The 14,424-nt window shown below is 40.3% G+C and overlaps 1 protein-coding gene across 1 annotated transcript; it reads left to right on the forward strand.

Moving 5' to 3' along the window:
* The first annotated feature begins 2,691 nt into the window (after positions 1-2,691).
* Positions 2,692-14,081, forward strand: cstf3 (cleavage stimulation factor, 3' pre-RNA, subunit 3). The gene is made up of 20 exons (XM_080458512.1): positions 2,692-2,923; positions 3,530-3,634; positions 3,833-3,928; positions 8,533-8,565; positions 9,255-9,352; positions 9,446-9,512; positions 9,603-9,637; positions 9,726-9,852; positions 9,966-10,043; positions 10,161-10,323; positions 10,889-10,998; positions 11,100-11,216; positions 11,314-11,532; positions 11,803-11,905; positions 12,044-12,113; positions 12,207-12,402; positions 12,486-12,636; positions 13,028-13,122; positions 13,251-13,311; positions 13,513-14,081. Exons 1-20 carry the CDS (start codon positions 2,897-2,899, stop codon positions 13,710-13,712), a joined length of 2,151 nt encoding a protein of 716 aa, XP_080314638.1. The 5' UTR covers positions 2,692-2,896; the 3' UTR covers positions 13,713-14,081.
* The last annotated feature ends 343 nt before the right edge of the window (positions 14,082-14,424 follow it).

Below are 14,424 nucleotides of genomic sequence, written 5' to 3' on the forward strand. Positions count from 1 at the left end.
AGCAACCGAAGGCAAATGTTTGTGAACTGACGCCATCGGTCCGACCAGACCAATCAATCCCAGAGCAGAGTGCGGGCGCTCAGAGGAGGCGCAGACACTGTTTATCCATGGCGGCTACAACTCTACGGTCCACTGTTTATTCAAGACAGCTACAACTCTAAAGTACATCATACTGTTTATGTATGACAGCTACAGCTCGACAGTACACCACACTGTTTATTCATGACAACGACAACACCAAATGAGGTGTGTGTTGCACAATTACCTCGAGACCTATTTTGTATACTCAAAACATTCTTAATGCAAGTCATCAGGGTGTTTAATTGAAAACTATCTCACAACACCACACCTCTCAGCCTCATTCCTGGGACCCTCACACCCCATCACAGAGGTCTGCAATTCTGCAACCTTTATGATGGAAAGAGATGCTTTTGCCTACTTTTCACAGAATAAAATCTAATTCATAGACAAAGCACCCATCCGTCCATCTTTTATACTTGCTGCTATACAAGCCATTCCCGGCTCACTGTGGGTGAGAGCCGGATACACCCTGGACAGGACAAACACAGAGACAGACAACCACATACAGTCACATACACACCCATAGGGTCACCAGTTAACCTCTCATGCATGCTTTCAAACCATTGGAGGAAACTAGTCATCGTAGAGAGGATCCTACAATGCTGTTTGTGAAATAATATATGTGTAATACGATTTTTTTGCTATAATGTCTTCTTAAATATTTGTCCTTGTTTCTAGCATATTTTGTATGTACCAAAAGATGAAAAATAATATCATTTGTAAAATGAAACAATATTTATCACAATCACAAGATTGGTTCAGATTTCAAATAAGTAAAATAGTTAAGAAAGGTGGTGAATAAAAACCTGAAGCGCAAAGTGTTTTGAAATCAAATTTTTTTTAGCAATAAATGGACTGTAGTGATCACATGGATGAACTGACAGAACTACAGTCTCCACATTGTCAACATTGTTTTCACAGATGGATTTATTTATTTACTTGTAAAGTGGTTTGTTTTAGTGCCTTCAAGTGTTTATACATGCTCAGATGGTAACAAAAGTATAATCACATTAAAAAGGGATGTCCAAAAATAGTTTGTGAAGTATTTTTCTGGAGTATGTTTCCCAAATATTATTGCTTTTATTATTTGTTTTTGCTTCCCATTACTCTTTTCTTGCATAGACTAGACTGCTCAGATGGTCAGTCTGCCTCAAGCTGACAAAAAAAGCTGCTTCTAAACCCCCAGTGTCTGAGAAGGCAGGCTGTAATCTAATCCGCGAAAAGACATTTGCCTTTGTCAGTCCTTATCTGTCCCCACCCCAGTTTCAGACAACAAACCACTCGGCTTGGTCAGCTGGACAACAGGTGTGGATACCTCTTGTCCAACTTGATTTATCATCAGCAAACACAACTGTTGCGGGAGCAGGGGAACTCGAGTGACACACATGCATTTACCATATTTAGCTTATCGGGAAGGATACATCATGGGGCCAGTGTATTGATCCCCTTCTGTCTCACGCAATATAACATCAGAAGCAAAGTAACTTCGTGCTTGACTTTGTTTCCTCCATTTTTTTTTTCCTCCACAAGGTTTTGGTCTACTGACACAATCCACACTCAATATTTTTGATGTTTGCGTGTAGATTAAGGACGCATACTGTTCACGTAGACTGGATAAATTATTGTAAAACTTTTTAATTGTGCTAAAGAGATCTTTGTTTACTGGTCAGTGGCTCACTGCTCTGCGTTTATTTGCTCTGGTCTGTTTGGGTGGCTGACCAGACACATGCAAGCGCGCGCTCCTGGTGACCGTCGCGTGTCTCCCCCTACCGGCCACGAGGCGAATATCATTGGGTCCGACATAACCAGCTCTTGTTGCGTTTTTGTCAAGAGATAGTTCAGGATTTTAGAAAACAATTGATATCATCGGGGCTGTTTCTTTGCATGAGAGGAATAAAGGCTCACATACATTAATAAGTAATAGAGATTATCCGAGTAAATTTCAATGTTCAGAGCGAGAAGTCACCATTGAGCTAGATAAGAAAATAAATCTGCTATTAATTGAATCACCTGGAAGGACACATATATACTGTGTGTGTGTGTATATATGTATATATGTATGTATGTATATATATATATATATATATATATATATATATATATATATATATATATATATATATATATATATATATATATATATATATATATATATATATATATATATATATATATATATATATATATATATATATATATATATATATATATATATATATATACGGAGTATACAACAGCATCAAGCCACATTTAGCTGCTATAGAAAACTCAAGTCTACATGCCTACGTGACATTTCTTAGGTCTTTTGTCTTCCTCTGTACTCAACTCCATTTATTTCATGTGCAATAAAATCTCTTATGCTTCCTCTTTCTTCAGGAACACTTGCTGTTGTAACATTCAAGAGTTCCCCTTTGAGGGATGACCAATCATCATATGTTTTAGTATTATAAATGACATTTAACCAGAGGTGGAAAGTTAAGGGCAACTAAAAGTTTGCACTCTTGTTTACGTTTGACTTGTTTGTGTCCTGGGCACCGAACTTTACTTTGAAAGCCCGTACCGGAAGTGCGATTGGTAATTGCGCTTGTTTTGAAGGGCCGTACCGGAAGTGTTGCTGCTGGCGGAACCGCCGGATGGTTCACGCCATTTTAAGACATCGAGCCCGTTTTAACCGCGAGTGGTTGTTGCGCTGCGCGATCGACCTCTTGTGAAGCTATGCCGATTATTTAGTATTTTGTAAAACGCGCCACTACGTTTGTATTCACACATTAATCCAGTCGGTAACGCGTTTGTTACCCAGATCACTCGTCCAGCCATGACGACCGAGGGAGCAGCCGACCAGGTAGCTACATGCACCTCCACTGCGTGGCTAGCTAGTCCACGGACCCATACGTTGGCGTGTTCCGACGTTTGTTTTCAATCGGATAATATCACAAACTTTGAACTTCTTCTTCAATGTGCATTCAGCGTCGACCTTTTCCTCCGCGATGTTAACCGAGGTCGTGTTGATGCAGTCACTTGAGTTTTCTTGCCGTGCAGCTTTAACGTTAGCATGTAGCACGCCTAGCATTGTTGCTACTTAACGCGAGTTTTAACACTCACGGTTAATTGGACGTTTTCGCAATATCAGAACATGATTGTTACGTGCTTTCATATTGATTTCCTTGAGTTGAATTTTTTTCAAATGCACAAGCTGATTTAAGCCAAGTTATCGAGATCAGTGTTTAGCAGTCGATAACTTGATTTGCCATTACTGTTCGTCTCGTGTTTCTTATTCTAGTACGATCGGATCAACGTGTTTCCAAGGTCCAGTAATGAATGATCCACCCATGCCTTTTGTCTCTGTTCAGTCCCCTGTTGGCCCTCTCCCACCCTGGGCCTTCGTAGTCGCCATCACATTGTATTTCCAAAGAGATCAAGCATTTTGTTCTGTTGTGTTGTGTTGCAGGCAGCAGCCGAGTACATCCCCGAGAAGGTGAAGAAGGCAGAGAAGAAGTTGGAAGAAAACCCATATGACCTTGACGCTTGGAGCATTCTGATTCGAGAAGCACAGGTTTAGTGACACAGAGTTGTATTCCTGGGGTTAAGGAATCTGGGAATAAGGGTGGCTGGGGAGGGGAATCACGAGTTACTCTTTTGTTTAAAAACATCTTTTACATTGTTTCTACCCCTCAACATGATTGACATCACTGCTTTTCTTTAATTTTAGCTGTTGAATAGTTTTCAATGTAAATGCGTTCTCCTTCTTTAGAACCAACCCATAGATAAAGCGAGGAAGACATATGAACGACTTGTCTCGCAATTCCCAAGTTCCGGCAGATTCTGGAAGCTTTTCATTGAAGCCGAGGTTAATACGTTTTCTTTTCTTCAGTGTGCATGGCTGGGTTTTTTCTAACATGATCAACAATGTGAATTTCACACAACCAAATTGTTTATCTCAGTGACGTTTAAAGGCACAATTCTTTTGTTGCACTACAGAGCCTGGTTACTGTCGCTTCTCCGTATTTTTAGTCGAACAATATTAGTAGCTTATTGAATAAAGTCATTTAAAACGGCAGTAAAAAAAAGTTTATGTAGAACTTTTGGACGCAGTGTATCCAGCTTTTGTCCGTTTTATTTATTAATTTTTTTAAGAATTGTGTCTTTGAAGCCAAGCAAAGGGGAAAATAGCTCTAAACTTCTTACTTTTTTACCAAATATTTCTCATGTTCCCAGGATTTCAAAAACGATATTCTCTGCGTCGTTTTTTTTTTCTTTTTCTTTTTTAAACGGGGGTAAAGTGCATTTGTTGCATGTTTGGTCTGCAACAGTATTAAAACTATTTTAATAGTATTGGAGTGCATTATCCTTTTATTCACTTGTCGTGTCAATTTATTGCCTCCTGTGTCATTTCTTTTGGATGACTTTATAAACAAAGTATTTTGTTTGTGTGGCCCATTCTTTCCCTGGAGACAATACGAACCTTGATGACATCAACAGGCTACTGATACTAATAGGGTGATTACTGTACTTTCCCTTGCACATTTATATATTTATGTCTATGCCCCCACCCCCACCCACTAGCCCGAGCAATTCCTGATGCCCACCTCTTCTGCAAACCACTCCCACTCCCTGATCTGAACTACATTGACAGAACCTTCACAGAGGTATCGAGTGGAGGGGCCAGGGTGTATTTCTGGGAAATGGTGACCTCAATGCTGCCAATTAAATATTAACTGCAGATTGTATCTTGAACTTGTAGTAGCTGGTTGTGGAGGAGTTTTTTTGCGTTCTAAAATGGTATGTACTATACGTAGGCTCATCAGGCTAAAACTGCAGGGATTTCACATGATTCCATAATCTGCTACCTAATAAAGCCAAACTACTAAAAAAAAATACAATTTAGTCAGTTTGCGCTATGCAGTTCTTCCCCTAATAAGTATCAGATGAATGAAGTAAAGTGGAGCGATAACGGTCATCTCTTTGGAAGAGGATTAAATGTGAATAACAGTCAATAACTTTGGTTGGAAACTAGTAATTTTGCCTCGTGCAAGTCGAGATCTTTCCAATTATTCGCCCTGAAATACACCTGAAACTTTTTTTTTAAAGCTGTCAGCAGACTAGTTATTGAATCGTTTACACACTGAATGCCAGAATGCAATACATATAGCGCACATAGTTACCTTTTAAATATTGAATCCTTAATTGTTGAAATCTGAGAATTCTGTTCATGGGAGGAGAGGTAGAATGTAGAATAGATTAAACCCTTACATAGTGGGATCTATTTGTAATTAAGATTCCAAAGTTTCAAACAGTGCAAAATAAAGAAAAATACAGATACAAGCACATGACTAGCATACAACCAAAACCACCAACTTGTAATTATTTGTAACGGCTAAGAAAAACAACTACAAATTCTCAAAGCTAATTAGGGAAAACAACTCCGGGGATGGTCATTTGTGAGTAAATATGTAACATTAGTCTGGTTATTTCCTATATTTGTTCTACTGAGTCAGCTTCCCTACAATCAAAATTCCAACTCTTTTTTTTTTTTTTTTTTTTTTTTTTTTTTTCCCCTCCAATATCCTGTCAGCCTTTTATTTTTTAAAGAGGCTGTCTTTCAGTAGTCAGTTAAACCCAAACTACCAATCTGAGGTTTTTGCTTTGAGGTTACCATTTGCAGAAAAGACCAACTGGATACCTAAACTTTTGCTTTAGAAAAAGAAAAAGAAAAATCACTGTTAAAGCATTATACAGTAGTCCAAAGCATGTTTTACTAACTCGGCTTGCTATCATTATATAAAACCTCCTCCCCCGTGGTAAGTATGGACGGTCACTCAGCAGACCTGGCCAATAATGGCCCACGAGCCACATGCGGCCGTCTGACTGGCCTGTGGGCTCAGTGAGAGATTAGGAATAACAAAAATGTCCATATAATGCATGCAATGCAAGTGATTTGCTTTTTGAAAGTGCAAGCCTTATTTTTTCCAGCGTACATAGCTCATGGTTGTGGGTGTCCCTGTCGCTGGTGTTGGGAGATAAATTTGAAATGTCCTATTATCAGTCAAAACATGCAATGAATTGCAACTTTGACTGATGCAGAGCAGAAACGAGCTTATCTGAACCACATGGTGTTTTTTCTTTTTTTTTCCCTTTTTTTAAAACAAATGTCACATTTGCATTGAGCAGAACGGAGTTAAGCCCATGACCCGGCCTTCCACGATAGTTTCTCACCAAGAAGAATCAATAGTTCACTGGAGAAATACAGACAAATGTGAATTTCCATCCACATATCAGCCAAGTGTGTTTTCTGTTAGTGTGTGTGTGACAAACAAATTGCCCACCATGCAACTCACTACAGCTCTTTCATCATTCACACTTTTTAAGGCCCATTTGTAGAATTCACTTAGCTTTTATTCGCCCAATTCCTTCATTGAAATACCCAGCTGACTATAACGGATGTTGCTTTTAGCGAAGGCCAGCAGCTCCCAGCTTGAGCCCTCGGGGTTATTAATTGGTGCGTGCAGATAACTGAAGGACCCCGTTGAGGGCAAACGGCTTCAGGAGACTTTGCTCATGCTTTTTGAAAGTAGTTTTCTTGGATTAATGGTTAAAATACTGTGTTGAACTTCAGTTAAACTATGACCCCAGAGACTTAAGAAATGTCAAAACGTGTTTCCTTATGTGCTGATTTAAGAAACACTGGGATTCTGGAGGTGTGTGAGTCTTTATGTACGTCACAACTTGATCGCCGCACACGTTGCATGATGTGTCTTAACTATTTCTTGGTTCTCGTGCGCTTGACAGGAGATTTAGTCATTACGAGCAGTTAGGAACTGTAGGCAATAATCAGCTTAACTCTTAAGTCTTTCTTTATAGTCTGCAAGTGTTGCCCTCATTCATCTCCATCACACTAACACTTTAATAAAGTCATTCATAGTTTTTCCTTTCCCTCACGTCTTTTTGACATTATTTATTCCTAATACGTCCCCCTGACCCTAAGAGTTTCCGTCTCTAGTGTTCCATACATCGTCCTGCCGAATGTGTAACTGCCTAAATTTCTTCTCCAAGTTGAAAGTGCTTAAATGATGATCTGTTGCAGATATTTTGAGTAAATTCACTTCAGTAACTTTAAAAAAAAAATATATATATATATATATATATATAATATTTTTTTTTTCATTAATTAGGTGATGTTCAAAAGTGCTCAGTCCAATCTGAAAGATGTGGTTTGTGAGTCAACCAGGGGAGAGTCGTTAAAACATTATGAAAATGTGTGTTTATATTTCTGATCAATTTGAATCTTTACATGGGAAATTAGGCTGATTTATTTTATTAAACTACATAAAAACATTTTTTTTTTCCTTTAAGTAAATGTATTTTGAAATGACCCTGTTAATGTGTAATATCTGAAACTTTGAAACCTTAAATTTACTATTTAGACAAACTTAGATTGTATTTTTATGACCTAAACCGGCTGATTTTCAGTCGAACAGAACATGTAAGATAATTGATTCTGTCTTCACTGTACATTTTCATTTAAAAAGTCTGTTCTCTAAACGGTTATCTTTTTAATTCAATTGATTTCCAATTGCTTTATTTAAAATCAACATGATTTAACAGCGAAAAGCTGTACCATGTAAATTGAATATGCTATATAGTAGGAAGGGTTCATTGTTTGTGTTAAATAATATTTTAGCCTTTAAAGCCTCGCAACCCCTGATTAAATCATTAAGATTTACAATGAACTAGCTGGACAGGCTCGGATTAAGTCAGTATTTGTCTTTGTGAATAAATCATCAACAAAGTTCAGTCTAAATTCCTTAGACAGGCCTGTTTTGGGTAGAAATTGTCGTGTCATTTTCTCCAAAAAGACTGTCTTCCTACTCTCTAACCTCTTCCTTATTAGGTCCCAGATAACTATCATCTTGCATCCCAGCATTCCTTTCTCAGTCTGTAGGGGATATTTCCCAGCTAACTACTGCTTTTTGTCACAACAAGGCATGTTTAGCATATTTCTTGTTTTTTCCAAAGCACACTAATGATAATGGAGAGATAAAGCAGGTCTGCAGAGCAAGTAACGGCCTCATTAACGCAACATTAAGTCCACTGCTGTAACCGGTTTCCTCCCAGAAACACACCAGTGAGACAGTGAAAGTAAAGTGATGTTGAAAACAACACGACTGCTTTTCAGGCTCTTTTCAGCATTTTTTTTATTTTTTAATTAATATTCTAATTCTGCATTATCTGTTGTGGGTTCTGTGGCACAAATATAAAGTAAATAAACCCCTTTTCAAAAGTAATTTGTCATTCTTGTGTGAATTTCACTTTGTTGATCCTCTGGGTGTGTGTGTGTGTGTGTGTGTAAGCGTGTTGGACTGGTAACATTTGCATGAGTGCATGCTTCCTGTAAAAGCCTCTTGAGCAGAGGAGAAATTTGTATTAACATTGCATTTACACTCTCATTTGCAGATCAAAGCTAAAAACTATGACAAGGTAGAAAAGGTAAGTGTCCATCGCACTCGTGGAAACTGACAGAACCGTAACCACGTGTTCCAAGTGAACATTTTGGTTTTACCAAGCTGACAGAAGATGGTGTTTTTTCATTTTTCAGTACGAATGAAAAGTTGTACCAGATTTTTATTACAAACCTGCATTTTGTTCTGCCTTGGTCTTGATTGTTTTTATAATGGCAAAAAGTACCTATATGTGTCTGCTCTGACTGATGACATAAGTGTAACCTAAATCATTGTTTTATCTTAGACGATTACATTTTTCACCTCTGCGTTGTTTTTCTCCCCTCTATTGTTTTCATTATTACCAATAAATCCTACAAGACTTTTGCTAAATGTCTACTTTGTTCAGAATTTGTCCGAGTTCAACACATCTTGCCTGATTCAAAGCAGTTTGGAGTGTTTTCTCTTGAGTTTGGAGGAGCTCACTGATAAGTAGGCCACGAGCAGAATGCCTAAAGTGTTGTGCTGGATGGAAGCTGGAATCCCCCCCCACACCCCTTTTTAAATCGGGCTTTGCTGGCTTGTCTCCATGTGGCTGGTAATCCCACAACATGGCATAAACGACCACATTTTTATATCAGTTTGAACATGGGTTTATTACAGGAACATCCCCAAAATGGACATGAGCCTTAAGAAATGTACTCTCGTTGTTTACCTCACATCTTTCTGCTCACACAGTTGTTTCAGAGATGTCTAATGAAAGTCTTGCACATTGACCTGTGGAAATGCTACCTCTCATATGTCCGAGAAACCAAAGGGAAGCTTCCCAGCTACAAGTAAGGCAACATTCTCACATGAGGCGTGTTTTTATACTTTGCTGTGAAATCCATTTGTTATGTCCTCCATTTCTTTCATTTTTCTTTCTGCAGAGAGAAGATGGCCCAGGCGTACGACTTTGCTCTGGATAAAATCGGCATGGAAATTATGTCTTATCAGGTACACACATGCAATCTGCTCAGCTGTGCCAGTGAATATGCGCCGTTGGTAGCTACTGTCGCCTCACTGATGTTCATTCCTCTTTGACAGATTTGGGTGGACTACATCAACTTCCTCAAAGGAGTGTAAGTGTTTCCCCTGTGATGTTGTGAGCCCTCCTGATTCAATGCCCGGAGATCTTCCACTGACTCTTGTGTGTTGCTGTTTGATCAGCGAGGCGGTGGGCTCGTATGCAGAGAACCAGAGGATCACTGCAGTTCGTAGGGTTTATCAGCGAGGCTGCGTGAACCCCATGATCAACATCGAGCAGCTCTGGAGAGATTACAGCAAATATGAAGAGGTGAGTGATCCACCCACACTTATATTTTTCTTCTGTTTGCTCTCACTGTGTTGTTTTAACTTCTCAAATGTACCAGCACTGGAAAGAAATTGACTTTTCCTTTTGGATTAAAGGGAATCAATGTGCATTTAGCCAAAAAGATGATTGAGGATCGGAGTCGAGACTACATGAATGCCAGGAGGGTCGCTAAGGTGAGATACTGAAACAGAACGAAATGTCACGAGCACGTACCGACCTGTCTTCAGTCCATCTGATATGAACTGTTTTCCTCAAATTCTGCATACTGGCTCGCGTTTGGCATAATTCAGGAGTATGAGACTGTGATGAAAGGGCTGGACAGGAATGCGCCCTCAGTCCCTCCCCAGAACTCCCCTCAGGAGGCACAGCAAGTAGAGATGTGGAAGAAGTACATCCAGTGGGAGAAAAGCAACCCACTGCGCACAGAAGACCAGACCCTCATCACAAAGAGAGGTGACCACTTGTAGCCGAGATATACAGCACCGTGACTTTGGAATCATGTTTCTATTTGAGGACTTTAATTGTACTGGCATGTCACTTTAAAGGGATTTATAAGTGCATCACAAATCATTGGGATTCATTGGATTTTGTTCATCTTTCACACCCTACTTTCAAACAGTAAATCTGACATTGAAGATTTTTTGCACACATCTGAACCATTCTCGGCCTTTTTGTTTTATTTAGAAAACAACAAGTGACCATAATCATCCCAATCAATTAAAAAGAAAAAGAAGAAGCTTGAAACGTTTGAGTGTATGTTATGAGTGTTCTAATTTAGTTTATAATATTCCTGTGAATATTGGATGAATATTTCTCTCTGCATGTAGCCACTAGGGGGCAGAAATGTACAGTTTGGTAGTGTTAGAAATGAGAGTGCCGGGCTTTTTCCTCTGGCCTTTGTGATCCCTTCACTTTTCTAACAGAAACTCACGTGTGTGAACATCAAAGATTGTTTTAGATTAAGTGACTCAATATTGTGACTAGACGCTGTAGTTAACTGTTGTGTTGTGGGTTGCAGTGATGTTTGCCTATGAGCAGTGCCTGCTGGTGCTGGGCCATCATCCTGACATATGGTATGAAGCAGCCCAGTATCTGGAGCAGTCCAGCAAACTACTGGCAGAAAAAGGGGTAAGAGATACAACCAGTCATTTCATTTTGAATAAATCGACTGTAAAGTCTGACTTTCTACTGACTCTGAAAATGTATTGCTGTACTTCTCTCTCATTTAGGACATGAATAATTCCAAACTGTTTAGTGATGAGGCAGCAAACATATACGAACGTGCCATCGGGACTCTCCTGAAAAAGAACATGCTTCTGTACTTCTCATTTGCTGACTATGAAGAAGTGAGTATTTGGTTTTTTTGGGTGTTCCAGCATTATCTAACTCAGGCAGTAAGGAACGCCAGTACCCACCAGCACGTGTCGTCTCCTGTCCCCACAGAGCCGCATGAAGTACGAGAAGGTCCACAGCATCTATAACAAGCTGCTGGCCATTGAGGACATCGACCCCACGCTGGTCTACATCCAGTACATGAAGTTCGCCCGGAGGGCAGAGGGCATCAAATCGGGCCGCACCATCTTCAAAAAGGCCCGCGAGGATCTACGCACACGTCACCATGTGTACGTGACTGCAGCACTGATGGAGTACTACTGCAGCAAGGTAACGGCTCCTTTACACTTGCTATCTTCAAAATCTCAATTTTAAGTGTTATTTTTTTATTACGATTATATTTATTTTCTTTAAAGCACACAATGAAATAAATAGTAATCTGGTTAAAAAATAAATAAACTTCACTCCTGTTCCACCTTTAAGGTCCAAACCCACTAGTTTAATGTTTGCACAATGCGTCGATCTCAATACTGAGACATTCTCTCTACTATTGAATTCCTCAGGAGCTTGTGTGTCCTTTTTCTATTTTTTTGCCAACAGGATAAATCAGTGGCCTTTAAGATTTTCGAGCTTGGATTGAAGAAATACGGCGACATTCCAGAGTACATACTTGCGTACATCGATTACCTCTCACACCTCAATGGTATGTAAATCTGTGCTGTTATTTATATTGCATGCAAAATCAACTAAAATAGTGATGTCTTTGTATCCTAAATTTAAAGACACGTGATGGAGGTCAGTCAAACACGGTTTAACATTGTTTTTGTGTTTTGCTCCTCAGAGGACAACAACACTAGAGTTCTGTTTGAACGTGTCCTCACCTCAGGAAGCCTATCACCAGAAAAGTCGGGGTAATGTCGGCTCGTCATTCGGCGCTTCTTGTGATTGCGTGCATCGCACAAGCGATGGTCTTGGTGACATTTTTGTTGACTCTTCCTCCTCAGTGAGATCTGGGCTCGGTTCCTGGCCTTTGAGAGTAACATCGGAGACCTGGCCAGTATTCTGAAAGTGGAGCGCCGGCGTTTTACTGCCTTCAAGGACGAGTATGAAGGCAAAGAGACAGCCTTACTCGTAGACAGATACAAGTTCATGGACCTGTATCCCTGCTCCGCTAGTGAGCTGAAGGCTCTTGGGTACAAGGTGTGGATTTTCTCCTTTGTGGGCTCCCGTTTCTCTTCTTGACGTCAACTGATGTTTAACATGTACTTGCTCTGTTTCTGCAGGATGTGTCCCGTGCCAAACTGGCAGCACTACTTCCAGAGACCGTGGTGGCTCCCTCTGTGCCAACATCAAAGGACGAGGCTGACCGTAAACCCGAGTACCCAAAGCCAGACACCAATCAGATGATCCCGTTCCAGCCTCGTCACCTCGCGCGTACGTAGTCAGAATCAGGAAACTCAGGATTGTCGTCGTAAAGTTTGTCAAGTTTTTCTAAAACTAGAAATGGTAAATTGTGTCAGTTTCAGTAGTCAGTACACAAGATTTAATTCTGCAATTGTGAATATTAATACTGACTTGAGAGTTTTGAATTACAGCAAAAAAACAACAACAAGTAAATTCTTTTTATATTTGAGTGATTCCACTATAGAGGATAAAGATCTTTGATTGTTTCATAGGTCTGCACTGTGCTCACATGCTCCTTTTGCTGTGTGATTTAACTGCGTCTGTCCACATGATCCTTTTATCTCTGATCTTTTCCTTTGGTTTCTGATCAGGAGATACAGAAGCATTTTCCGCTGACACAGATCTGTTGTATTCCCCACAGCTCCAGGTTTACACCCCGTCCCCGGTGGAGTTTTCCCAGTCCCCCCCGCTGCTGTTATTCTAATGAAGCTGCTGCCTCCGCCTACGTGCTTCACTGTGAGTATCAGCAGCTTAATGCGATCAACCTCTTATTGATTGGCCATGAAGAAGAAGCGTCCGCAGCTGTTTCCACCCCCCACCCCCGTGCCGGGACTCAAGGAGTCTGTGATTGTCTCTTGCTGCAGGGTCCCTTTGTTCAAGTGGATGAGCTCATGGAGACGTTCAGGCGATGCACACTTCCTGAGAGTAAGTTGCTTTTGTCAGCACTTCAGCTGAATCGGGAAGCGTTTCATTTTTAGACGGGGAGAGCGAGACGCGGCCGTGGTGATGGAAGCGTCAGTCATCAGTGACCAGCAAGACACTTCTGAATGATAGCTGTCATGATATGGTGTAGTAAAATGTCGTTCCACTGTCGGAATACGTTGCTGACATATTTCCTCTGTGTAGCTGTCGACGCCGCCGTGGAGCTGATCACTGGCAGACAGCCGGATGTCGGAGGGGAGGGCAACGGATCCATGGAGAACCACGCCGTTGCCAAGTCACTCAAGAGACCCAATGCGGACTCGGACGAGGAGGACGACAAAGGAGCCGTGGCTCCGCCAATACACGACATCTACCGATCGCGCCAACAGAAGAGGATCCGATAAAACAACCAACACAGTAAAGGCTTTGAGAATGTAACTTGAACAGGTGATCATTTTTCGTCTCTGTACAGAAAACAAGCAAACACACACACACACACGGTCACCCAGATGTACGTACCTTATGCACACCCGACTGTTTTTGTGCATTTTACTTTGTCAACAGTTTTTATTTTTAAAAACTGAACAATATTCTGTAAATCTTTTTAAGTTCAGCCCCTGATTTTGGCATACAGCTCAGTTTTGGCCTTGTGTTCCACAAATCACAAATGGACGCACGGTTGTTTTTTTTGGGTTTTGTTCTTTTGTCCTGTTTGTTTTTTTAGATAACTGAAGGAACTAAAACTCCTCAATAAAAGTGGAAAGAAATTCAAGAAACTACGTTTCCTTTAATTGACTTTAAAATGATTTTAGATGAAGTCTTTCCTGTTAGGGATTGGATCTGAGTTTGACACCCCTGCTCTAGACTTTTATAGAAAATGGATGAATATGTGGACTTCTCTTGAAGCGCAGCGGCTGTCGTCGTTATGACCACCAGTAGGGGGCACTACTGGCACTAAGTTGGTAAATCTGAATGTTTTGCCACTTTGAAATCAAATAGTCACATTTTCACAGTGGATGACTTTTACCTGTACTCCTAAAGATTAATGTAACGTTGATTACTGAAAATGTTTAACTTCATACTCAGTCTTCAACACAAACAAAGACATATAACATT

The sequence above is a fragment of the Lipophrys pholis genome (genome assembly GCF_963383615.2).
Source record: "Lipophrys pholis genome assembly, chromosome: 2".
Lineage (NCBI taxonomy): Eukaryota > Metazoa > Chordata > Actinopteri > Blenniiformes > Blenniidae > Lipophrys > Lipophrys pholis.

Bases quoted from the DNA above. Each gene is read 5' to 3' on its own strand.
- cstf3 (XM_080458512.1), top strand. From the start codon at position 2,897: ATGACGACCGAGGGAGCAGCCGACCAG. The intron at 10,324-10,888 runs GTGACCACTTGT...TGTGGGTTGCAG, and splicing joins GACCCTCATCACAAAGAGAG to TGATGTTTGCCTATGAGCAG. The intron at 11,906-12,043 runs GTATGTAAATCT...TTTGCTCCTCAG, and splicing joins TTACCTCTCACACCTCAATG to AGGACAACAACACTAGAGTT.